This window comes from Erinaceus europaeus, chromosome 10 (assembly GCF_950295315.1).
Source record: "Erinaceus europaeus chromosome 10, mEriEur2.1, whole genome shotgun sequence".
Taxonomy (NCBI): Eukaryota; Metazoa; Chordata; class Mammalia; order Eulipotyphla; family Erinaceidae; genus Erinaceus; species Erinaceus europaeus.
In genome coordinates, this window is record NC_080171.1 from 82399776 (window position 1) to 82426624 (window position 26849).

A 26849-nucleotide genomic window follows, 5' to 3' on the forward strand; every position below is an offset into this window, starting at 1 on the left:
TGGGTTAACTTTAAAAAACCCATTATTAGGATTTTCTGTAAAGTACAAGAACTTGCTGGGCTAGCATGGGTGTGCCTCTTGCTGGGCGCGTACTCTCTGGATTGGAGAGAACGCAACTGGAGCCAGCCTGGGCTGCTATTCAGCTATGCGAGAGAGATGACTCAGGAACAGACTTGTGTTGGCAAGGCAATTCAATATTTTATTGATCAGGGAGCCCAGTCATTTAGAAGTCCGACCCAGAAGTGGCAAGTCAAAGACGGAAATGGCTTGACATGGTTTGGAAAGGGGCAGAGAAAGGCAAAAGGGCTGGGAAAAGTAGGAACTTCCTTAGCAACTGTTGCGAGGGTTTTAACTGGTAGGATTAATAATACTACCGTGCAAGCAGGGAGGGTCTTGAGGGTAGAAAGAAGATAGATCAAAGGAATGGAATGGGTGGGGATTTTTCAGGCAAAACAATGATTATGTAGATAATAAGGGAGCAGGCCATAGTATCAGGAATTCAGGGTGCTTTGTGAGACAGGGAGTCTGATAAGATGAGAGGATGGATGTCCCCTCAAGTCAAGCCCTGCCAAGCTTAACCACATCCTCACGATTACCCAACATCTCCCCCTTTCTTTTTATCTAATGGCTATAGTATCAGGAATGCAAGGTGCTTTGTGAGGCAGGGAGTCTGAGACGGGGAAAACAAATGGGGTTACTCCTGTCCCTCCTTGCTCAACCTCTCAGTAGAGAGAGAGACTGACAGGATAGACACACTCCTCAGGTCAAGCCCTGCCAGGCTCTACCACATCCTCACAATTTGTGACGAGAACTCACCATAATTTATGTCATTTTATACTATTTATATATAGCTGTATCTTATAAAGTAACGCCACCAGTTGCATCTGGTCTTAGCTTTTTGGAGACAATATTTCAAAGAACAAATCATTATTAGAAAGGTATTAAGAATTGATTCCAGTGTATCTCAGCGAGATAACCAGTGGGCTGCCACCATACACTTTTCAAGTGTATGTGGAACATTATCAAGGATTGACTATATATTAGGACACAAAGACAGCTTTAGTAAGTATGTAAATATTGAAATAATGAAAGAAAATTTCCACCATGAGTGTGTGAGGTTAGAAAACAATCACAAAAAGAAAAACAGAAGTACCCCGAAATGTGGAGACCAAACAGTATGCTTCTGAAAAATACCGAGTCACCAAAGAAATCAAAAGAGAACTTAAAAACCAAAGGGGGTGGGGTGTGGGGGTCAAAAATGGCGACTTGGGGTGAATAAAGTTAAGTGAAAGATCAGAAAAAAAGACAAGAAAAGAATTGATTCCACTGTTAAAATTCATTCTGATTACCAATTTGAAGTCTTAAGTGCTTAGATTGAAGGAACATATACTCAGCCTATGGTCTATGCATCAAAAAGTTTGAGAGATTCAATCCATTTCCCCTCTCATATTAATTAAATAGTTATTTGTAAGACTATAAATTAATAGGGGTGTATATTAATATCATTCCCACTACTAAAGGTCTGTGTACCTCCACCCCCCCACCCTCCCAGTGAAGGTGAACATCTACTCTCACCCTCGATCCAGAGATTTTTACTTTGGTGCCATACTGCAAACTCATTCAGATTCTGCTTTGAGTTTCCCTTTCTGTTCTTCTATCTCAACATCTGTTTAAGAGTGGTGTCATCACATACTCATCTTTGTCTTTTTGACTTGTCTCACTTAATATAGTTCCTTCTAGCTCCCTCTCCAGGACGGGTCAGATAAGATGGGTTTATTGTTCTTAATATCTGCATAGTATATGACATTCTGACAGCAATGAAGCGGTATCTCATTGTTGTCTTTATTTGCATTTCTCTGACAATCAAAGACTTGGAACATTTTTTCATGTGTTTCTTGGCCTTTTGGATCTCTTCTGTGATGAATATTCTGTACATGCCCTCTCTCCATTTTTGGATGAGGTCCTTTTTTTTCTTGTTGTTGAGTTTGGTAAGCACTTTACATAGTTTGATTATTAAACTCTTGTCTGATGTATGCCATGTAAAGATCTTCTCTCATTCTGTGAGGGCTCTGTTTGTTTGAGTATTGGTGTCTTTTTCTGGGCAGAAGCTTTTTAATTTGAAGTAGTCCCATAGGTTTATACTTGCCTTAGTCTTCTTTGTAATTGGATTTGTTTCATTGAGGATGTTTTTAAAATTTATGTCCCTTGGTCCATTCTCCCAGAGGGAAAATGAATAGGAAAGTTATCAGGAATGAAATGCAGCGTTCTGTTGATGTAAATTATGTGGAGTTGTACCCCTTTTATCCTATGGTTTTTGTCAGTGTTTCCTTTATATAAATAAAAATTAAAATAAAAAATTTATGTGGAAAAGAGTTCTGCTAATATTTTCCTCTAAGTATCTGATAGTTTGTGGTCTAACATCCAAGTCCTTGATCCACTTAGAATTTACTTTTGTGTTTGGTGTAGTGTAGTGGTTCAGCTTCATTCTTCTGCAGGTTTCAACCCATTTTTTTCCAACACCATTTATTGAGGAGACTCTGAATTACCCATTTCATAGTCTGGGCACCTTTGTCAAAGATTAGATGTCCATAGATGTGGGGGCTTACTTTTGGCCTCTCAATTCTATTCCACTGGTTAGTGTGTCTATTCATGTTCCAGTATCAAGCAGTTTTGATTATAATGGCCCTATAAAACAATTTGAGATCTGGGAGTGTGATGCCTCCAGTTCTGTTCTTTCTTCCCAAGATTGTTTTGGCAATTTTAGGTCTTTTCTGGTTCCAGATAAACATTTGTAGCATTTGTTCTATTCTACTAAAAAATGTGCTTGGGATCTTGATGGGGATAGCATTAAATTCGTATATGGCTCTGGGTAGTATATTCATTTTGATGGTGTTAATTCTTCCAACCCATGAACATGGAATATCTCTCCACTTCTCTGTGTCTTTTTCAATTTCCTGAATAGTGACTCATAATTTTCAGAATACAAGTCTTTGGTTAGGTTTTTCCTAGCTATCTTATTGTTTTTGATGCTATAGTAAAAGGAATTGATTTCTGGATTTTATCTTCTTCTAACTTAATGTTTGCACAGAGTAATGCCACTGATTTTTAAATGTTAATTTTGTAGCCTGATACCTTACTTCAAAACTTCAGGGTGTTGAAGTCCCCTACTATTACTATGTTTCTGTTAATATATTGCTGTAGCTCTTTGAGTAGATGTTTGATGTATTTAGATGGCTTCTAATTGGGTGCATAGATGTCAATAATTGTTAAGTTCTCTTGATTGACTGATCCTCTGAGCATTAAGTATTATCCATCCCTATCTTTTTAGATTTTATTTACTTTAAAGTCTATTGTGTCAGATATGAGAATAGCTGTTCCTGCCCTTTTTTGTGGGCCATTGGCCTGTATGATAGTTTTCCATCTTTTCACTTTGAGTCAGTGTTTGTCTGGCTGAGTTAGGTGGGTTTCCTGTAGACAACATATTGTTGGGTTGTGTTTTCTGATCCATCTTCCTACTCTGTGCCTTTTAATAGGTGAATTCAGGCTATTGACATTTATTGATATCATAGATATTTTAATGCCATTCTTGTAGAGTTTTAGATTGTTCTGATATATGGCCTATTTATGGTGGTCTGACTGTTTATAGGAAACTTTTCAGAACTTCTTTCAGGGAAGGCTTGATGATAGTTGATTCCTTCAACTGTTGCTTGTCTGAGAAGGTTTTTATGCCTCTATCTGCATGACAGTCTAGCAGGATACAGTAGTCTTGGTTGAAAGCCTTTTCCATTGAGCACTTTATAGATATCTTGCCATTCTCTTCTGGCCTGTAGTGTTTGTGTGGAGAAGTCTGCTGCTAATCTTCTGGGTTTTCTTCTGTAGGTGACTCTTTTTTTTTCCTCTTGCAGCCTTCAGGATCCTTTCTATCCTTATTCCTTTCCATTCTAAATATGCTGTCTCTTGGTGTCTTTAAGTCTGGGTTTATTCTGTTTGGCACACATGGGTTTCTTGAACCTTTATGTCTTTTATGTTGTCTAGACTAGAGAAGTTTTCAGAAATTATGGCCTGTAGAATGCTTTCTTCCCCTCCCTCTCTTTCTCTTCTGGTAAGCTAATAATGAATATTATTTCTTTTGAAGTCATCCCATAGGTCTCTGTTGTTGTTTTTAGTATCTCCTAATCTCTTTTTGAGATCTCTTCTTTTTTAGTTATCTCTAATTTGTCATTGATGTTGCTAATTCTTTCTTCAGCTTCATGGATTTTATTCTCTCTCCACTCTACTGTTTTCTGGAGTTCATCTCTTTTGTTACCCTGTTCTGATACTGTTTTATGTTGTTTAGCTAGCTGTGTTCTTAGCTCAGATATTGCAGCTTTCAACTCTCTAATAACCTTGAGATAATTAGTGTTTTCTTCCAGAGTCTCATTTGTTGTTTCTGCATTTTTTATGACAATTCTTTCAAACTCTTTATTCACTCCCATGATTATTTCCTTAACTATTGTTTGGATGTTGACTTCATTATTTTGTGCTTCAACCTTTGGGGGGTCTTTTAGCTGGTTTCTTGTCCTGGTTAATTTCTCCAATGTTTCTTCTTGTTTGTTTAACCATTTAATATATTATGCTATGAGGTCCCTCTCTCAGTACTTTTCAAATTAGTGATCACTCTTGCCTGGATTGACTTGTGTCTAAGTAAGGTAATTAAAGGGGTCACAGTTGTGGAAGTTGACAGTTGTCTCAATAGTATTTTAATCCCTGAGTTGGAGCTCAGTGGCTTAAAAGCCTCTTTTGTTCTTTTTTTCCCTGTAGGCTATGGGAGCCTGAGGGCTTTTAAACTATAAATAGGCTTCTTATCTTAATCACTGACTCTTGACCAAGAGATAAAGCAGGGTGGGGCAGAGATAATCCAGTGGTTATGCAAAGAGACTCTCACAGCCCCACTGCTAGGCCAAGGAGGTACAGATCTTCTCCTGAGTTTCCTGGTTAGTTCTCTATCCCTTGGTGTCTGCACAGGGCCTCCCTGCCTCTGCTCCAGATTCTGAGGGCAGTAGCAACGAGGACTCACAGTTGCATTTGGTAAGTTGCATTTGGTGAGTTTCTAAACAAGTCCCATATATAGTCTGTAGGTTCTGAGGTAATTATTTACCATGTTCTCATCAGGAGAACAATGTGGAAAGGCTCCCATCTCACAGCGCCACTGCTAGGCTACTGAGGTGTAGATCTTCTCCTGAGTTTCCTGGTTAGTTCTATGTCTCCTCCTGTCAACACAGGGCCTCTCCCCTGAGGCTCCAGCCTCTAAGGGCAGTAGCAATGGAGACTCACAGTTGCATTTGGTGAGTCTTAGGGAAGCCCTTTCCTTCCTTCAGCACTTTTTTTTTTTTTTTTTTTTTTTTTAGTAAAGCAGACTGGAGGTGGTGCCTCAACTAGTAAACTGCCAGACTGTTACCAGCTGCTCAATCTCTCTTTAGGCTCCTCCCTGTCCATGAACCACACGTGTTGTCACTTACTGGTGATTTGGTGGGTTCCTCAAGTAGTTATAGTCCTGTCTTGTTGTGGTCCCAGGTGATCTTCCTTGTAGGCCCTTTCTAAAGACTTCATATGTGCTATTTCATCCCTAGGACACTGCCACAGGGGAGACCCATTTGTCATCACCATCTAAAGGAAAAGGGAACAGAGACAAGGAGAGGCTGTGTTATCTCTTTAAGACTGCTTTGAACTTAAAGTCCAGAGCCCGAGTGGGTCTGTGAGCAGAGTGCTAAGTCTGGGAAGGGGTCAGAAGTTTCCAGAAGTTAGTACACACCAATACATTGAATTGAGTGATAGATTGTTTGAGGATGTGAAAGCCCTTAGAGGGCCAGTCGCACTACATATAGAGGGAGACTAATGTTTCATTCTGGTCTCTAGTTGCTCTCACCTGTGGTCATTGTGTACCTGGGACTTGATGGCACCTGCTCCATCACTGAGCAGGTCTAGTCTTGCTCCTGGAACTCTCACTAAATTCTTGGGTTTCTTTCCCTCTGTATCTCCTTCCTTTTTTTTTTTTTTTTTGTTTTTTTTCCTTGTCAGCATGGTTTTATCGTTGTGGTTCAGTGCCAGCACTATAAATCTACTTTTGTCAGCAGCCACTTTTTCCGTTTTATTTTTTCTCTCTCTTTCTCTATCTCTCTTTCTCTCATTTGATAGGAAAGGGGAGCAGACAGAGAGGGAATGCAGACCAGCTTCATTGCTCCTAAGCATCCCCCCTCCAGGTGGGGAGCAAGGGCTCAAACTTGGTTTCTTGTGCATGGTAATGTATGTGCTTAACCAGGTGCACCATCACCCATTTGCTGGCCCCAAACACTCTTAGCCTCCTAAATGCAGCTAATTTGCAGCTCTGTGCAGATACCACTGCATATTGGGAAATACATGTATGCATTTAGAAACTGACCTTTGTCAGGAATACAAGTTCAGGCTTTGATTCCAAGTCAGATCTTTTATGACCCTCTTGAGACACAGAGAGGACAACAAACCCTCCAGAGTGGGGACATGCCTTCCATGGTGCTGTGGAGAACACTCTGGACTATGCATAAATGTGCTGATAGAGGAGAAAGCCCAGTTCCTATGGTTTATAGTTGCTGGGGAAACAAAAAAGTTGTCAGTATTTCTAGAAAGAAAAGGCTGAGAAGGCCCATGAGAGTATTCCAAGCTACAAGGGCCTGGAAATAGACTCTGATCACCTCAGAGCATGGTTATTGACCCTTTTAAGGTACCTATGAAAGTCAAAGATCTCTCTCAGACATTTGCTTAAGACATACAGTTGCTTAGGTTATGACCCTGCCCCCCATCTCTCCAAGTGTGCATTTAAGAATTCCTCATCTAGATAGACGATTCCCTTTAAGAACAGGAGATATGGGGGACAAATAGTGGCACAACTGGTTAAGCACACACATTACAGTGTGCAAGGGCCCAGGTTCAAGCCCCTGGTCCCCACCTGCAGGGTGAAAGCTTCATGAGTGGTGGAGCAGGGCTGCAGGTATCTCTCTGACTCTTTCCCTTTCTATCTTCCCCTCCTCTCTCAATTTCTCTCCGTCTCTATCTGATAAGTAAATAAATATTTGAAAAATAACAGGAGAGGAAGGATGTGTCTACAAGCTAGTTGCCAACCTACAATGTATCATTTAGCAAATGCCCTCTTGGGTACTGCCTTTCCCCCCTGCAGCTGTGCATTTTGGGATTGGCTCTATATTATAATGTTTTTAAAATGTAGACCATAGTGACCATGGATTGCTCACCCAGTAGAATATGTGCCTCACCATGTGAAGAGGTCAGGTTTAAGATCTGACACCATATGAGGGAACCAAGGCATTGGGGGAAACTTAATCACAGATAGTAGAGTGGGGCTGTGTTGTTTCCTCCCTTCATGCGTCTCTCTGAAATAAAAAGAATGAAAGAAATTGTGCTCCTTAGGTCAGCAGCTCCAGCATTGTCAGGTAACTTGTTAAGAATGCCACTTCTTGGCCATAAACTGTGAGTGACTGAATCAGAAACTCCCAGTGGGGCCTAGCAGTCTGTGTTTGAACAGTCCCTCCCTGTGACTCTGAGGCTCACTTAGTGTTTGAGCAGGGTTATTCCAAGCAATGCTTTGCTCTGTTATGTGTCAGCCTGACTTGGCACACGTGTCTGGCATGGAGGTAGTGCTCAGTGACCATCAATTCATGCTTCCCTGGCTCCCAAGGCACATTTTATTTTTTTTATGTGGGTACTGAGACCAACATGATTTGGGCCCAGTTACTATTCCAGGGCTGAGGTCAGGTATGGATGGCTCTATTAAGCAGAGGAGGAACTCGGGATTGAGACTGACACAGAAACCTTGGCACAGTGATGGAACCTGTGGCATCTCTTCTGGCAACAAGATCTCAGTGACCTGATGAGAGGCTGGTGGAGGTTGGGGGGTATTTATGTCCATAACTCAAAGGAGCCCAACTTCCTTAATTTCTATAGATTGTCCTGCTCTCCTTGGCATCTAGACAATGAACTTTGTCAGGAATACAAGTTCAAACTTTGATTTCAAGTCAGACCTTTTATGATGCTGTTGAGACAGGGAGGAGTGGACCCTCCAGAGTGGAGATATCTGCATCTACACCAGCTTTGACAAAAGTGGCCAGACCACTATGAGATAGACATACTTGCCAGACTAGTAAGAAAACTGCCATTTCTTATTTATAATAACTGCCCAACATTTGGTTCAGGGAGGGCTGGAATGCGTGGGTAAATGATCCCTCATAGTGTGTGTGTGTGTGTGTGTGTGTGTGTGGTGTGTTGGAAGAAGAGTCTCTCTCTTACTCTCTCTCTGTCTCTCAATTCTGTATCTCCTATGTAGGGCTACATCCTTACATTTTCATTTTTCAGGGAGAGTGTCTTCCAATACAGTCCTTCAGTTTTCTGACATTTAGCAAATAATAACTTTTTTGGGAGTTAAGGAAAGCATTTTTGCAGTCCTTCTGGTCTCATATTGATCTTTCGCTTTAAATACTAAACAAACAAAAAATTTGGTGGTTGCAGAGAGAAAAGGTATATGTTTACCTTTAATTTCCAATACTTTTATTTTTAGGAAGTATCTTTATGTTGTTTTCTTGGGGGGGCATTCAAGATAGATTTTTCTCCTATGATATGTGAGCAACTCTTCAACTTTTATTTCTTCCCCATCTCTTAGACTTTTGTTCTAAAAACCATTCAATTAGGAGAGATGGAGGGTGGGTCCACTAATCAATGTATTCTCTTGATGTATCTTGATGATATTTATAGGAGGGTGAGGAAAAGGACTGAAAATCCCCCTAAAAACTTCCCAAGTCACAAGGAGGTAGTTCCTCAAAATTAAAAAAAAAAAAAGCAGCAACTCAATTTCTAGGATGGTTGGACAGAAATATTCTTGTTCCACCACTTCACATAAAAAAAGTTTCTCAAAGTTTTCTCTTTAAAAGTAACATAATAGAGGAATAGGTAAGAGGGGCTACCTCCCTTGCTCCCCCAACTCCCCCCTTTTTACATAGGGCCAATGCAAACTTACTTTTAAAACAAGTGTGCTCTTTCACAAAATTGACAGAAGCAGATAAAAACGCTCTCTTCTTCCCTCATTTCATATAAAAGCAGATCCTCTAATATTTATTGTAGAAATCAATCTGATTGGGGGGCTAGAAATAGCCCCCTTAGTCCCGCCTGCCTGCCTGCCTGACATAGAGCCAGCTTTTCAAAGTTTGATCTTTTTCAAATTTCACTGGAATTTTCTGGAGGGGTGGCAGGGGCTAGGGACAATAGGAATATCCTCCACTCAGTCCTTTGATTCTTCCATACACTCATATTATCTTCAAACTTTACTTAAAACATCAGTCTGATATTTTTTGGGGTGGTTGGGTGGGTGGAGGGAAACAGAAGAGTTCCCATTAACCCCTTCAGTCCCACCCAGAGGTGACTCCCCAAACTTTTTTTCAAACCTGAAAATGACCTTTCTGAGGGGCTGGGGAACTGGTGGAGGGCAGCAGGGCGCCGCGGAGCGGGCCCCGAGGTGGGGGCGCGGGGAGGCTGGGGTGCGGCGCGGGAAAGTTTGGGGGCGGGTGTGCCGCGGCTGGAGGGCCCGCGGGCGGGCGGGCTGGAGCTGCGCGCCCCGGAGGCGGCCGGCTTTGTGTGCGGCGCGGAGGCCGGCAGCGCGGAGGCCGAGGCCGAGGCCCGGAGCTCGCGGGCCGTGCGGTGAGGCCGGCCGGGGGCGGGCAGGGCGGCGGGGGGCGGTGGCAGCCCCGCTAGGGTCAGCTCAGCTGCTGCAGCGGCGGCGGCGGCGGCGGCGGGTGCGGGCCGGGGGTGGGGGCGAGGCCCCCCCGTGCGCCCCCAGCGCCCCCGCCCCCCCCCCCCCCCCCCCCCCGGCCTGAGCGGGGCGGGCGGAGGAGGGAGCGGCGGCGGCGGCGGCCGCATTGTGCGCGCACCAGCAGCCCGGCCCGGGAGGAGCAGGACGCGCCGGGGCCGCCTCCTCCCGCACGGACCCATGAACCAGCCGGGCGGCGCGGCGGCTCCGCAGGTACGACAGGGGGCCGGGGGCATGCACCGCGCGGGGGACCCCCGGGGGCCGGGGCCCGGGGCGCTGCGCCACTTCATTGCAAGATTTGCAAAATGCAAAGTGCCTGGCACGTTTGCGGGCTTTTTTGTGGGCGCAGACGGAAGCTTCTGGGTCTGGAGAGCCCCCCCTGGAGCACCACGGTGTGTGAGGACGGTGGGGGTGGCAAGGGGATCTTTTCGGGCTCCCACCAGGCTCCCCCTCCAGCTCTGGACTCGGACCGGAGCCCAGAAAACAAAGCAGCGAGAGAACAGAGCAGCCATTTCAGTTTGGACAATTCACATTTTGCAAAAATGCAGCCCCTTTCAGTTTTTCCCCCCTCCTCTCCAAATTTGCAATTTCTCCCTGACCGTCTCTGCACTTGGGATCCCTGATGACCCTGGGGAGGCCCTTTCTTCCTGGCTCCCCATCTTTACAACAGTCTTTTTTTTTTTTTTTAGGCCATATTTTCCTTTCTCAATTTTTTTTTCTAATTTTTCTTCAAACGATAGTTTTTTCCCATTAAAACGACGCCACCTAGAGGATACTATTTTGTAAATAAAAAAGAAATTAAAATTGAAAAATATTTTTTATTTCTTATTTTTTCAAAAGTTTTCCCTACAAGGCAGAGGAGAAAGATTCTTTTCTTTTTTTTTTTTTCCTTTTTGGGGATGCAGTTTTTTATTTTGATCTTTCTAGGAACATGGAGACAAATTTTATTTCTGAAGCCAAATTCAGATAATATGTAAATGAAAATTAAGCTAGAATTTGAATGAATTCAATTTTTGAAGAGAAGAAAGCCAAAAAACCTCCTAAAACCAAAGTCATTTTGACTGTCCAACTCATTTTAGTTTGGGAAAAAAACTAATTGGAATGAGGAAAGGCTGGAAATTGTTGAGTCTAGGGAAAGCTGGAAGAATTGGCATTATGAAGCAATTAGAAATTGTACTTCATTGTAATTTGAAACTTGTTTAGCTCAACGGGCAAAAAGGGATGAATTTCAACATTTGACAATATTTAAAATTTTACTATTTCTAAGAAAGAAGGATTTAAAAGACAAAATAGACTAAAATGTTGGCATTGGACACACCCAAGAATTATAGTTAATTTTTTTTCATTTGTATTTGCATTAATACCTCAAGATTCTAAAGAAAAACAGAATTGGAAAAGTTAGAGTGAAATTCTATTTTTCTCTCTGCATTTGTTGGGTTTTGTATTATATATTTTTTGTTGTGATGGAATAATTAAGACTGTTTTCTGATTTTGTTTCCTGAAAGGACTAGGCATTTCTTTTTGTTGTTGTTGTTTTATCCAGGAAATGTCAGGGATCTTTTTTGAGCAATAGTCAGTGGGAAAAATGTAAATTTATTACATTATACAAATTGAGTAGCCACAGATTTGTAGGAGAGACCGCCATTAAAATAAGATGCATAATTAACATTATTATGAAAAAACTAACAGTGGATTCAGAAGCTCATTTTTTTATGACATGGAACTGAATCTGTTGATAAAGACAAGGGTTGAAGATTCTTTGGGAGAAAGTAAATTTTCTTTCTCTTTGCTTGCTCACTCTTTCAATTTGAAAATTTTATGATTTTCTTTTTTTTTAAATCCAGATTGGTTTCTATAAAAAGGCCTCTTGGTTTGTGACATGGGCTTGGTAGCTTTTTAACATTTACTATTTTTCACAAATTTGATTACTTTCAAAGGGAAAGCAGTTCATTAGCTTTTATCATTTTGAATAATTTGTAATTTTTTTTTAGAAGAAAAGCACAAATTTTACTGGCTACGAAGAACAGAAAATAGAATAAGGAAGGATAGAGAATGAAAATTCTAATTCTTATCCACTTTCTGTACTAGAACACTTACTTTGCTGAAGAAATGGGGTAAAACACCAAATTCAGCTGATTCTAGCACCAAAAATTATTTTTTTTTGAAGGAAAGAACTTAAAATACAAACAAAAGCTCTAAGGTAGTGCTTGCCTCTGGAAAATGAAAGCATATGTGTAAATAGTGTTTGATGTAGTTTTCTGTCACCTGGAAGTGAATCAAATGAAGGTGCAACAAAAATGTCCATTTTAGTAAAACACATACTGATTGAGTGGAAATAAAGGACCCACCCAAAGTTGAAGAGTCATTTCTGGTGAATTTATACCTAATTAAATTTGCTGTTTTTTTTTTAAGCAAGTTAATTTTTTTCTTTTCAAAAGGAGGGGAAATATTCTGAAAGTCACAGAGTGAGACGTTTGTGGGACCACAGATGGGGACCAATGGTGGGCCACATGGGGACAGGAGACCTTATGTCCCTTTTGTCAACTACTAGCTGATTTTGAAGGAGATGGTAGTTCCAATCCATGAATTTGATTTCCAGTCCCCGTTTGTAGAAATTTCAGATTTCTAGTGGTACAAATTCTGTGAAATATATTTGGCAGGTTTGGCATTTCCCATCCTTGCCATTGCAAGGATGAATTTGATTTCCAGTCCCCGTTTGTAGAAATTTCAGATTTCTAGTGGTACAAATTCTGTGAAATATATTTGGCAGGTTTGGCATTTCCCATCTTTGCCATTGCATTTGGTAGATTTTTTTTTTTTAAGTAATAAAATTGTTCAGGGATCACTGGCCACGTTCTGATATATTTAGAACGAATTTTTTTTAAGTACCATAATTAAACTTTATCATTTTATGTTGAATTATTTAGGCCGATGCCTTGCACAATCCAGGAATTTATAATTTTCAAGAGGCCTCATGAGACAGTAGGCTTGAATTTAGCAAGTGATGGAGAGGAGCTGTGGCTGGTCTCAGGAGGAGTGGGTAACCACCCCCCTACTGGGCATCATCATCATCAACAACAACAATAACAACAACAACAAGAACAAAATAGAAAGTCAGGGTTGTAGATAACAGGTTATTTCTAGTGCAAGGAATAAAAATATTGCTGTACACCCTTTGTGTATCCTGGAAATCCTGACACACAATTCAGATTCCCTTATTCCGCTTTGTTGAAATTTTGTTGTGTTCTCTACAGTTTAAAAGGGAGCCTGGCAAGAAATGGAACATCATTTCAGTTGTGTAGATTTTTTTTTTCTTTCTTAAATTGGTTATTCTGATTATGTTGTTGTTAAGAAAATAGAGGTGCATGATTGTTCTTTGGGGGCGGGGTCAGTTCTCTTTTGTTTCTGTTGGCAGAATTCTTTCTAAATTGAGATCTGACCTGGGTCTTGCCTCACTCACCTTCTAGTTCAAATGGAAGAGATGGAGGTACAAGCTAATTTTCTTAGCCTGTGTCTTTTCACCACATTCCCTTATAAACTGGGTAAAAAAAATCTGGCAAATTGAACTTGAGGGGTGGTAATTTGATGATGGGCTGAGTTATTTTGGTGAAAGATCAGTTATGCACAGTTTCACAGTGGAGACTCTTATTAATGTTTTGCTTTTCTACCTGAGGAGTTGTTTTTTTTTTTTTTTTTTTTAAATAAGATCTGAAATTTCAAGGGCCTGCTTTATAGACTTTGGACCAAGCTAGGAAAAAGGATTTTTTTTTTTTTTTAATACTTTTAGCCCTGCACAGAGGTGAACCTGAAAAAGAACTCTTGCTTTGCAGAAGGAAAGCAACAAAGATGGCTGGTCAGTGTAAGGCTGACCTCTCCCTAGTCCTAGAAAATAAACATCCTGTAGTTGGTTTCATTTGAGGAATAGAGTTTAAAGTCTCCTCCATTGTCAGTTATAGTTTTCATTCCCACTTTTTTTTTTTTTTTCATTCATTCCCACTTTTGACTTAGTTTGTGTCCTACTGTTTCAGCTAACCTCAGAATCTTCATGTCTTCTCCTTGGTGAAGTGATGAGAACTTCCTTGTCCTTTTTCAGTAGATGTAGAAGCTGACTTTTCATGCTCATGGTAGAAATTGGAGTTTTTTCCATGTTCTTGTCCCCGCTCTGGTGAAGTAATTGAAGTAACTTTGTGGGTACACAGGAGTCCTAACTCTCTCCAGGTCTTATTTTATGACCTTGGACAGATCACTTTTTCTTTCTGAGTCTCAGTTTTTTTGTGTTTTTGTAAAGTGACCACTTTAGAGCAAAACAGGAGTGATATTAATAGATTTCATTTCTGATTCTGACTTCAGATGATTGCCTAGAGTTGTTTGAATATCAGTGTTGAGAAGGATTCTGGGGTCACATCCAGGGCCTCACATTCTGGGGATAGGGGGGTAGTAGTTAGGCAGCAGTGTCGTTTGCAGGGTGATGAATGTACCCCTTACTTGCCATAACCTAGCTAAAGTGTGAATTGTCAATGGCTAAAAGAGTTTGGGAGGTACTGGCCTAGATGCTCCTCTGTCATGCACTGCAAGTACACTGTCCTGCTTCTACTTCTCATTTAGTATCCCCGCTGACTTTTGCATGAACCCTGTCGGGTAGATGTCATGTAGAACATATTTTATTCCCAAGTGAGGCTTACCATATGCACCGCTTGTGTAGGAGCCTCAGCTGCATGGTAGGCCAGCAGGCACTCTTATTGGTCCTGAATTAGTCTGAAAGGGCAGGTGGTGGTTTGAAGGCAGTATCTTTATCAACTTCCCTGCTGGAAAATAGACTTAAAGTGATTTGGAATCTTTGTCTGTGTGGTTGGGAAAGTAGTCAAAAGTTACTTTTATTTCAGGTTAGCAGAGGAGTTGGTGTTTTTTATTTTATTTTATTTCTTATTATTTTTTCAACTAGAGAGTTCAAGTTTGTGCTATATTTAAATTTTAATCAGATGTGGTGCATCTATATTTCTCTGTGTGTGCTCTTCCTAAACATTCCAAAAATTCTTCTGCAGTTGCTGTTTTAGTCTCCTTGTTATTTAAATATGTCAGACTGGTGTTGCCCATTAGAAACATGGTTCAAGCCATGAGTGCAACAATATACATAATTAAAAAACTTCTACTCATGCCTTTACAAATGAAAGAAGAAACAGGTGAAGATGTATTATTATAGTATATTTAATTTGACATATCCACAGTACTATCACCACAGCATGTCATTTATACAAAAACTATTAATGTAGTACTTTACACTTAGTGTCAGTACTAAATCTTTAAATCCTAGTGAGTATTTTACTCCTACAGCACATTTTGATTCTTATAAGCTACATTTCAGGAGCTCAGTAGCTACATGTTGCTAGTGGCTTCTGTATTGGACACATAGGGGCAGACCAGTGTTCCATCTGGTTGTTGTTACTGGGTATCCTCAGAAGGCAAGTGTCACATCTTCAAGTCTCTTGGTTTTGTTGGTGGGACTTCCTGAGCCCTAAATGCTCAGAGGCATTTCAGCCTGTAGTATTGCTGACTTTCATCCCCTTATATCCCTTTTATTGTGTCCCCAAGTTGGCTTCTGCTAGACTGAGGCCAGAATGCTTTGGCTAAAATTGGCAAATTTGGAGGCTGCACAGTAATACACCTGTTTGAGTGCATAGATTGTCATGCACAAGGATTGGAGTTACCTCAGTTTTTCTGTCCTAAATGAAGGGGGAAAAAAAGTCACTGCAAGTGGTGGATTGTTGAGTCACTGATCCCCTAGTGATATCCTTGCTGGCAAAAGACAAGGAAAGGAGAGGAGGGGAGGGGAGGGTTGAGGAGAGGAGAGAGGAGAAGAGAAGAATGATGGTTAGTGACTCCAGGATTTTGTTTCAGCATGTGTGCCCTTGACATTGACAAGTGCAGGTGTGGGAGGAGGCAGTCAGTGTAAATCAGTGATTGTCTGAAAGAAGGATGCAGGTGAAAGAAGACAGAAGGTGGCTTGAACTAGGCATGAGTGGGAGGATAGGGGTCAAGATAAAAACCACTTCTGAACTGTGTGTGAAACTAGCAGGAAACCCCCGTAGGAGAGAATTTAGGTTAGAGGTATAGAGATTTTCTGATAATCAAACCAAATGGTGAAATGGAAAATTGGATTTGTGGTTTGCTAGAGTGGAGTTTGAAAACCAGCCTCATTGCATGGTTAGCTTGATGTTACTTTGGAAAAGTCACTTTTGGCTTCTGAACCACAACTTCTGCATCTGGAAAAAGAGAACTAATGACCAGGACCCTGAAAAGGTTATTGGGAGGGTTATATAAAATAGCCTGTGTATGAACAGATAGCCTGTTCTTAGAAGGTGCTACTTAAAAGGTGGGCAACATAGGCATGTAGTTGACTCTTTGATTCAGGGGGCTCTTCTTTTGTGGAAAGACTGAGTTCCTCTGACAGCAATATTGATAGTTCTGGAAGCTTGGTGGCTTGTCTTTCACCAGCCCAGTTGTACAACAGAAAATGTACACTTTTTTTTTTTTGGTCGTGACTTTAAAATAGCCTAGGATGAAACAATCTCATCCAAAGTATTCTCCATGCTTTCATTCCAGGGATACTCTAGTTCCTCTGGATATTTTTGGATTTGTCTCAAAGCCAGTTGCACAATCTTTAAAGAGAATAAGTCTAAATCCCAGGTGAACTATGCATCTCTGAGCTTCTCTCATGCTGGGCCTCTCATTTGTTTCACTCTTTCTCCTTCATTCATCTCTGTTCTATGGGAAACTAGGCTTTCCTGGAGACCACCCATACATCCTCTATTGTGGGACCCTCTGTAACTCCTGCAGGTGGAGTTCATTTCTCCTAGCTGCTCTGTATGCCATGGACCCATAGATGAGAACTAGTTGTTTGCATTCTGTCTCCAGCCAGCTGTGAGTTCCTTGAGGGCAGAGATCTTGGCTTATTCATTTTGGGGTCTGGCACAGAGCAGTGGCTCAATAAATATTTGATGACTTAATTTGACTTTGGGAAATAAGCTCAGATCAATTGGATTTGAATCTAGTGAAGAGGAGATGACTAATTTGAGTTTGACCATTTGGTCAAACTAGTGCTTCCTTAGAAAGCGATATGGATGTTTTTCTTAGGGCTAGTTCTTAGCCTACCTTAGAATAGTAAGTTCAGGGGGTTCCTTAAGTAAGGATAATGCTCCTTTGCCTCTCCATGCCTTGAGAAATTTTTGAAAACTTCCCATTCCCCTCCTGTTAATCCTGTTGTATAAGGATTTTCTTTAAAATGAATGGAGGGCCATTTGGATCACTATCCACTTTACGCATCTGGTAAATGGACTTTAGCATTTCTAGGGAGTAGAAATGGGGACCCATGGGTAGAAGGGACTGAGCTGTACATTGAGTTTGTTCTGGGTGCTGGTTTGTTTGACCATGGGTCTAGGAACTGGACATCAGGAAGTTTACAGAACACCCAGATACATGGATCCCTTTAGAAGTAAAATAGCAAACTGTGTGATTTAATGTTCAGCTGAATTCAGTCTTTGGCTAGACTCTGATTTGTGGATGCCAAAGATTCAAGGAAAATTCATAGGAGAAATGAGGATATTCTGTTTATTTGCTCATTTTGATTTCTGTAAGTTTTATGAATCACTGTCATTTCTAACACACTTGATGGCCCATCTCAGCAAGTAAGCACAGAAACCCAGCTTGAGGTAGATCATATTTCTTTACTGGTTGCATTCACACATTTGTAGTTTCTGAAATTGGGTTATATTTTATAGTGAATGCATACTTATAGCACACCAGTTTTCTATTCTATTTTTCCTCCTTAAAAAACACATATAGTGAATAATGTATCCAGCAGTCTAAATGTATCTAATTATTTAAAGCACCTTGAAATTGGGGATGCGCGGCCATCTAGCAAGGTGACCTTAGGGACTTACATTTCTGTTCTTTTTTTTTTTTTTTCTTGAGAGAGGGAGAGTTTGAAAAGAGAGAGAGACATATACCACAGCACCTCTCCATCAACATGGAGTTCCCTTGGTACTGTCTCTGGAATTCCTTTGTATTTGTAGGATTGAAATTCAGGGCTTCACACACAACATGGTGTGTGCTTTACCATTTGAGCTGTCTCCCAGCTCACTGTTCCAAGCCATCTTTCTCAAATAAACAGAGAGAAGACAGAGTGAAAGATTCCATAGCACTGATACTTCCCCAACGCCCGATGGGACCAGACTCAAATCTGGGTTATATTGATGACAAAGGAAGCATACTGTTCAGGTGAGTTGTCATGCCAGTCCCACAATTCTGTCTTTGGCCGTACTTATCTCTGGGCTTGGCTTCTCCACCTGTACTTTGAGGGTTGGAATTCATCTTAAGAGGAAGCAACAGGAACTCTAAATTAGCACCTATTTCCTTCTCTGTTTTTGGGTGAGTTTCACGACTTTACTGTGACTCCTTATCTAAGAGGTGTGAGTAACCAGTAGAAGGGAGGTGGATTGCTATGAAGAGGTGGCCCATTTTGGTATAATCACGTAGATGAGCTGTCCTACCAATAACAGAACATCAATTTGACATTTCTACATGTAGCGAGAACAGAGCATATATTGAAGGGCAAGGTTTAGCTCTTCTCCATTCCACTATGTAATCATTTTGTGATATTTGTCAAAATGCTTCATGTTCTTGCACTTGATTTTCCTTATCTCTAAAGCAGAGACTGATGATGGTGGTGGTGGTACTTTGCTGTCTAGGGTTTATTCAAAAAAATTTTTTTTATGAAAAAACTTTGTAAAGGGCAAGGCGCCTTTTCATTTAAAGCATGCAGTCTAGAAATGGTAAGTAGGTATTAACCATGGCTTCTCTCACCATTTCCAGTTGGGACTGTGGCAAACAGTGCTAACTGAACATAGCTAACTTTTCCATTGAGTCTGACCAGTGGCCTCAGAGCCCTTCCTTCTTGGAGTGATGCTTCTGGTCAGTTAGGCTTAGCATGGACTATAAAGCCAATTTGTCTTTCCTGATCCATTTCCACTGTCCCCGCCCCGCCCCCCCACATACACACATGTGTACAGGCATATGTGGAGAGAAAGGGGGAAAAGGAGGTGGAAGACTTGCCAGAGTCTTCAGTGACTGAGAAGTCAGAACTTGAAATCTCATATTTTTTATTGGTGATTTAAAAATAATAAACAAAATTGTGAGATAAGAGGGTGACAATTCCATGCAATTCCCACCACCAGAGTTCCATTTACCCTCTTCTCCATTAGAAGGGTCCCTATTCTTTATCCCTTTTGAGTAGTATGGATCAAGGATTTTTATGGGGTGCAGAAGGTGGGAAGGTCTGGCTTCTGTAATTGCTTCTCTGCTGGACATGGGCATTGACAGATCAATCCATACCCTCAGCCTGTTTCTATCTTTTTCAACTTGGGTAGGGCTCTGGTGAGGCAGGGTTTCAGGACACATTGGTGAGGTTGTTTTCCAGGGAGCTCAGGTTTGGCGTCATGGTAGCATCTGCAACTTGGTGACTGAAGAGCACTAAAATATAAAGCAGAACAAATCAGGAACCTAAAGGTAAAAATATAGCAGATGAGATTTGGGGATATGTTGGAAGAAATGAGAAAGTCTATTTTAGGTTTATTCTAAGGGGCCCATGACTTTACTAATTTTTGCCTGGGCCCCACAGATAACATTCAGGTGGGCTAAAAGTATTATCTAGGAGGATAGTGTTAGAGTTGGGAATAGGACTAGAAAGCTGGATCAGGGCTCACAAATATGGGATAAGTATGTAAGTATCGTTAACTGTAAACCCCATTGATCTGACCTAGGGTCCATGTCTATTCATATTTAGCACAGGAGCCTGTGTAACCTCTGTGTACTTGTTGATCTGAGGTTGCGTTCCATAGCCATAGCTAGGAAAATTCTGGGACCCCTGACACAGCCCTCATTTACTCCTCTGCTGCAGGCTTCCTGCAAGTAGCACACGAGTTAACAAACTCAGAAAATGCTCCATAGATAGCAGTGAGCTGGAAAATTATGTTGGTGACAAGTTTTCTTTTCTTAAAAAGGAAAGGAAAAAGGCTGAGGTGAGTATGGTATTGAGTTGACAGAAAAGTGATATAAATATTTTGGCTGACGAAGCAGAAGGAGTTCTCATCTATAAGCTCAAGAGAATCTGTAGAGTCAGGTGATGCTTGGCTCCCAGTCTGCTGAGGAAAACCTGCTTTCTAGTGAAGCTGGCTCTTGGTGTGTGTCAGGAATGGAATCTGTGATTCCTAGGGAGAAAAGAAACCTGCTCTTTTCCCTGTGGGTGGAAATGACTCTTATGAAGTGGGGGAGGCCCAAGGGTCCTTTAGTGAGTGTCCCTTGGCAAGCCCCTAGCTTGTGGTTTGCCAGTAACATTTGAAGTCAGAAATTGTTTTGACTCATTTACTGTATGCGTTATTATCCAAGGCAGCACACCCAGGGGGGTAGTTATTCCTATTCTCAGTTACAGACTCCTACTAGCCCCACTGCTTTTTGTAGAGAGTTGGGGATGGGTATTTTCAGCCAGTGAAATTCTGCAGGGGGTGTGATTTTGTTTTTATTTTGGGCTCAAAGTATTGCTAGCTAGGGCACTTGAGATACCCAGAGAGAATAAATGAAGACACTCTTGGATACTAGAAACTTTTAAAAAAAATATTTATTTATTCCCTTTTGTTGCCCTTGTTGTAGTTATTCTTGTTGTCGTTGTTGGATAGAACAGAGAGAAAGGGAGAGAGGAGGGGAAGACAGAGAGGGAGAGAGAAAGACAGACATCTGCAGACCTGCTTCACTACCTGTGAAGTGACTCCCCAGCAGGTAGGGAGCCAGGGGCTCAAGCTGGGATCCTTACGCTGGTCCTTGCGCTTTGCACCACCTGCACTTAACCCGCTGTGCTACTGCCCAACTCCCCAGATTTTTTTTTTAAATTTCACCAGTTGGGAAAAATAACTATGGACATTTAAGTGTATTGATGTGGGTGTTTCCAATAATGTATGTCTAAGAAGGGCAAAGTTAAACTGGTCTGAAATAAAACTGAAACTGGCCTGAAATGAGGCCCCAGGGAAGGGCCCCTGGGGTGTTACTGACTTGAGGTGGAATTTGTTATGAGGGTAGTGTTTTTGGATGAGAGGTGTCTAGAGCTTAAAAAAAAAATATCATGTTACAGTGTGCAAGGACCTGGGTTCAAGCTCTGATTCCTGCCTGCAGGGGAAAAGTTTTACAAGTGGTGAAAACACAGCTGCAGGTGTCTCTCTGTGTCTCTCTCAATCTCCCCTTCCCTCTCAATTTCTGGCTGTATGTATCTAATCAATAAAGATAATAAAAATAAATAAAAAATTTATATAGTTTAAACCAAACAAAAAAAAGATCATAGACGTGATCAAGGCCTGTGCTGTCCAGCATGCACTGATGTCTGTTTGCTGCTTCTGGTGGATGAGTGGTTGAAATGTGGCTAGCCTGTATCAAGGTGGTCATAAGGGCATTGAGTTTTAAGCCATACTAGGAAAATAAGAAAGACTGTAAACTATCTCAGTCATTTTTTAAACTTTTGTTTATATGTAGCAATGATGCATTTTACCTATTGAGTTAAATGTGATGTATGATTAAAATGAATTTCAGGTTTTTAAAATTTTTCACATATCTACTTGAAAATTGGAAATGACCTATGTGGCTTGCCTTACATTTTTATTGAACAGTGCTGATCTAGGCTGTCTTGTTTCCTCCAGAGAAGGGGGAGTGGCTTGCTCACTGGACAACTGGACAGATTGCCAATCTCAGAGTTTTCGATTGAAAGGGAAGGGTGATGTGGTGTAGACATGAGCATAAGTGGGTTGTGTGTATGTGTGTGTGGGGTAGTCAAATGAAAGGGAGACAGAGAGGAAGAAGGAGAAATTGAGTTTTTAATAATTCAGGAGGGATTCGGGTGGTAGCACAGCAGTTTAAGTGCATGTGGCGCGAAGCGCAAGAACCGGTGGAAGGATCCTGGTTCAAGGATCCCAGTTCGAGCCCCAGGCTCCCCACCTTCAGGGGGGTCATTTCACAAGTGGTGAAGCAGGTCTGCAGGTGTCTATTTTTTCTCCCCCTCTCTGTCTTCCTCTCTTCTCTCCATTTCTATGTCCTGTCTAATGATGACATTGATAACAACAATAATAACGACAACAATAAAACGAGGGCAGCAAAAAGGAAAATACATAAATAAATATAAAAAAAATTGAAAAAATAATTCAGAAAAATTAAACTGTTGTCCACTTTGCTTATTCAGCCTTTCAACATTTTTCAAGCATTCTGGGAAAGAAGGTATATTTAGGGGCTTCAACATAGCTCATCTGGTAGAGTGCATGCCTTGCTATACACTTGGTCCATGTTCCAGCCCTGGCACCATATAAGGAGTGCTGTCCATGTTATGGGTGAAGTGTGGTGTCTCTCCCACTTCTCCTCTTCCCTCACCCCTCCCCTTCTCTATCTTCCCCCTATCCTCACTCTCTCCTCTTCCATCTCCTACCTTCTTTCCTCTTCCCCTTCCACCCTTCTTCCTCCTCTCCCTTTGTCTTTCCTTCACTTCTTTTCTCTTTCCTTCTTCTATTTCTTTGAAATAAAAAGGATAAAAAAAATCACCCCAGTAGCAGTTGAAATATGACATGACTTAAGTCCTGACACACAGAGAAAAAAGGTGTAGGGGTGACTTAGAAAGGAAGAGAAGGCAGGACTGTAGAAAAACTGGGCAAAAACATAGATAGATAGTTATAGAAATAATAGTTAATCCTGTGTCATTTCTGTGACCTTGGGAGAACCACTGCAGTTTCCAGTGGGGGGAATGGGGATGCAGAAGTCTGGTGGTGGCAATGGTGTGGAATTGTAACCCTGTTATCTTGTAATTTTTTAAATCAGTACTAAATCACTAATAAAATAAAAAGTAAATTTAAGAGACTGGCAAAAACAAGTCTAAAAGACACATACCCCTGGCAGTTTTTCTGCTTATCCCCAAAATTTGAAGTCTGTTTAGTGTCTGTGTTTTAGCCAATTTTATTTTTGAAATGAAAGTACAGTAAGGGCTGGGTTGGATGTGGAAACCAAGGTCACATTAGGGGCTGTGAATTTTGGGCCATAGGGTGCTTAAAGTCTTTCTTTTGGTAAGTTGGGTACTCTCCCTGTAATATTTTGGGAAGTTAGACTTCTAAAAATTCCAGAGGGTATCCAACTTGGTTAGACAGAGATCCCAATGTGGGAGTAGGGCATCTGGATTCCCTGATCTCCAACCCTGGTACAGAGAGACCTGAGGGGGTCCACTAGCCCCTGGGGGGAGAAGCAAAACTGCACTTGAACCCTTTGGCTTTCTCATTCAGTTTTCCTATGCTTAGTGTTTTGAAAAAGAGTTTGAATCATATCTTGGAAATTCAACCTTTAAAAGTTAAAAACCAAAACAAAACTTTTTTTTTTTTAAATCAAGAACTCCTCTCGGAAGACTGAGGCATGACATTCTTTGTTCTATCACTTGGTTTTTGCAAAATAGAGATCTGCCTTGTAGTATAGCCATTACACATTCTTCGAATGCTTCTCATATGGCAGTCACTGGGCTAAATCTTTAGGATCTATTGTCTGATTTAATACAGTCATCCTGAAAAATGAGGATTTTTTTTCTTTTTTCTTTTTATTTAATGTTTTTGGAGAGGGGATTGAACAAAGGGCATCAGCTCTATGTCTATACTGACTGAGTCCTCAGTCCTAGGGATTTTTTTTTTTTTCAATAAGTGTGAATTGAGATTCAGAGTTGAAAGGAAATTGCACAAGGGCACACAGCTAGTAAAGGGGCAGTTGGATTCAAACTCACTTGGTGAACAGAGTCCATACTCTGTTTACCACTCCCCACTCACTGTTGAGGAAGGGGAAGTAGATTTTCCCAATGTGTTGAAGTTGGTGCTTGTTTGGGACTTGAACCCAGGTCCTCTAAATGCTCAGCCCATGCTCTTACTTTGGCTATGGTGTGTTGTACTGAGCCATGGAGTTGTGGAAAGTTGCCCTCCCGGCTACCAGATTTGGTCCGGTACTTTTCTTTCCCTCTCCCCAGCTTCCATGGACCAGCGGGATGTGTGTTTCCTGCACACTGAGCCTTTAGTACCACGTTTGAAAACAGTTGCAGAAGGTTTGCTGTAATTAATTACATTTGACATACTTGGAATTGGGGCCTTCTAGATTCAGAATGCAAATTTATGCCCAGACAGATGTAAGGTAGCTTGGAGCCAAGAGCTCTGGCATGTTCCAGTCAGGGCCTATGGTGTTGCTCGTTGCCCTGATGAGACTGTCACAGGTTTTGAGTGGTGGAGGTAGAGCTCAGACTTGAAGATACCTGGTGCCCTCGGACTTTTCGGAAAGAAATAGCCCTGGTTTTCAGGGCAGGGGGCCATTGTCTGTAGTATGAGCTCAGCTTCTAGCTCAACTATTTTCTGGGGATAATTTCTTTTTTTTTTTCAGTAATATGTGGCCACAGAAAACTTGTGCTATTAATTATTCAGAGGAAGGAGGGCTTGCTCAGAGTATATATACAACTGCATTAGAAAAAACTTGGAATGTATAGGTAATCAGGAAGCAATTGGAACAGGTAAGAGGGGTGTATAAGGCTGATTTCTAGGGTTTCACTTAAATATTTATTCCCTTTTATTGTCCTTGTTTTGTTGTTGTAGTTATTGTTGTAGTTATTATTTGTTATTGATGCTGTTTTTGTTGGTTAGGACAGAGAGAAATAAAGAGGGAGAGAAAGACAGACACCTGCAGACCTGCTTCACTGCTTATGAAGAGACCCCCCCTGAAGGTAGGGAGCTGGGGGCTCGAATCCGGCTCCTTATGCCGGTCCTTGTACTTCACGCCATGTGCGCTTAACCTGCTTCGCTACTGCCTGACTCCCCTAGGGTTTCATTTAAAGAAGTAATCCAGAATTCAGATGGTAGCTCACCTGGTTGAGCTCACAAGTTACCATGTTTAGGGGCTGGAGTTCAAGCCTCTGGTTCAAAAAAAAACTGGAGTTCAAACCTGCAAGGGTGGGGAGCATCATGAATGTTGGCACAAGTGCTGTAGGTGTTTCTCTCCTTCTTTTATCTTCTCCATCTCTCTCAATTTATCTCTGTCCTACAAAAATAGTAGTCCATTCTCATCCCTCCTCACATCCTACATGCCCCACTTTTCTCCAACTGTATTAGATATCTATTGGTGTGTAACCAGTCACCCTAAAGCATAATGGTTTAAAACAGCAGTAGTCTTTGTCTGTCTTTCATAGTTTCTGTGAGTTGGAAACATGAGAGTAACGAACTCAGTTTGGTGGTCTGGCAAAGGGTATCACTTGGCTGTGGCTATATGGTGATGAGGGTGGCGTCATCTTAAAGATTTCTCCATTCTCAAGTTTGGTTGCAAGGGTCTGGAAGACTAAAATAGCTGATCTTCTTGTTTTGTTTTCTTTGTTCTCTCCCACCTTCCCTTCCCCCTTTATAGTGTTTGTTCTTCTCTCCTATCCACCCATCCATCCTTGCATCCATCTATCCATCCATCTGTCCTTCTGTTATCTGTCTTCGTATGATCTCTCAAACATGGAGGTGTAGTACTTGACTGGATTTCTGTTTGGTTCCTGGAGGCCCCAAGTGCTCCTGTCCTGAGAGAGAAGAGTTAAATGGAGACATTGTTCCCTTTTATGACTCAGTTTCACAAGTAATGCAGCATGACTTCTACCTCTATCCATTGGTTGAGACATTCACAAAGATTTGCCTCAAGTCAAAAGGAAAGACATAATTTTCACATTGAACATGTAGGAAGGAAGACAGAATTATATGGCCATCTTTGCATAATATAAACCACCATATCCACTGTCCACCTAACAGTCCATCTGTCTAGTGATTCACCTGTCCACCCTTTTTATCAACCCACACTTCCATCCATTTAATCTTTCTATCCTTCAAGTGTCTGTCTTTCCATAGAACCATTTGTTCATCCATCCATCTACCCCCGTGTAAATGCCTGAAATAGCTAGGTGGAAATAATTACAAAGTGGGGGTGGGGGGAAGTTTTGAGACTAATGTGTTGAGAGTCTGATAAGTATTAGTCTCCTTGTCCTCAAAACAACTCTGTGACATAGAATTTTTGTCATCTCCATTTTACACATGAGGAAACCAGGGACACAGAGACACTAAATGGCTTGTCCAAACTCAGAGTGTCAGAGACATTTGAACTCAGATTTTCTGACAACTGATTGAGAGTGGCTCCATTATGATTAAATAATCACAATGATTATTATGAGTATTAAATGACTGCCCAGAAACTGGTTCTCCACTTCTTATTTGTTTTTAAGTGAAAATAGGTCTTTCCTTCTCTCCAAACATAAGTAATATCTTTAGTATAAAAGCACTTGAGTAGCACAGGAGAATATGATGACTCTTTTTAAAAAAATCACTCAAAATCCTACCACCCAGAGATAACCACTATTCACATTTTGATGAACATTATCCAATCCATCTCTGCATATTTAAATATATATGATTACAGTTTTATAAAAATGGGATTATAGTCTACATGCTGTTCTGTAGCCTGTTTCTTTCTTCTCCCCCCAATATAGTCTCCTCCCCCACTGCAGTTGTTTCTTTCTTTTGAAAGTCATGGATATCTTTCTTTATCAGTAAATATAGATCTTCATTATTACTTTACTTGCTATTGTGTTTCTACTATACATATGTCCCCAGACTCAGTGTTTTATTAGATTTGGGTTCTTTTTAATCTTTTCATTTGTGATGCTTCTCACCATAACACATTCATATTCTACATGTAGGCAGACATTGTCAAATACCCCCCAGAAGGTGGTATCAGGTGATCTATTGACCAAGGAGATTGTAACTGCCCATTTTATGCATTGTGACCATCGTGTGTGTGTGTGTGTGTGTGTGTGTGTGTGTGTGTGTGTGTAGAGAGAGAGACACACAGAGAGAGAGAGAGAGAGAGACAGAGGGAGAGAGATGGAGACCAGAACACTACTTCACTATCT

At 41.2% G+C, this 26849-nt stretch overlaps 1 protein-coding gene across 9 annotated transcripts in view; it reads left to right on the top strand.

The window, feature by feature from the left end:
* Positions 1 to 9658: 9658 nt before the first annotated feature.
* The window catches only part of ZNF618 (zinc finger protein 618), a 244126-nt gene continuing 226935 nt past the window's right edge, over positions 9659 to 26849 (top strand). For 2 of the 9 annotated variants that reach the window (XM_060200019.1, XM_060200022.1), the window contains exon 1: positions 9739 to 10036. In XM_060200019.1, the coding sequence (XP_060056002.1) occupies positions 10004 to 10036 (33 nt within the window). In that variant the 5' untranslated portion in view covers positions 9739 to 10003. Of the gene's footprint in view, positions 9715 to 9738; positions 10037 to 17990; positions 18098 to 26849 lie in introns of those variants that run through there. The other 7 variants (XM_016189842.2, XM_007526749.3, XM_060200010.1 and 4 more) reach the window with 6 other exon arrangements.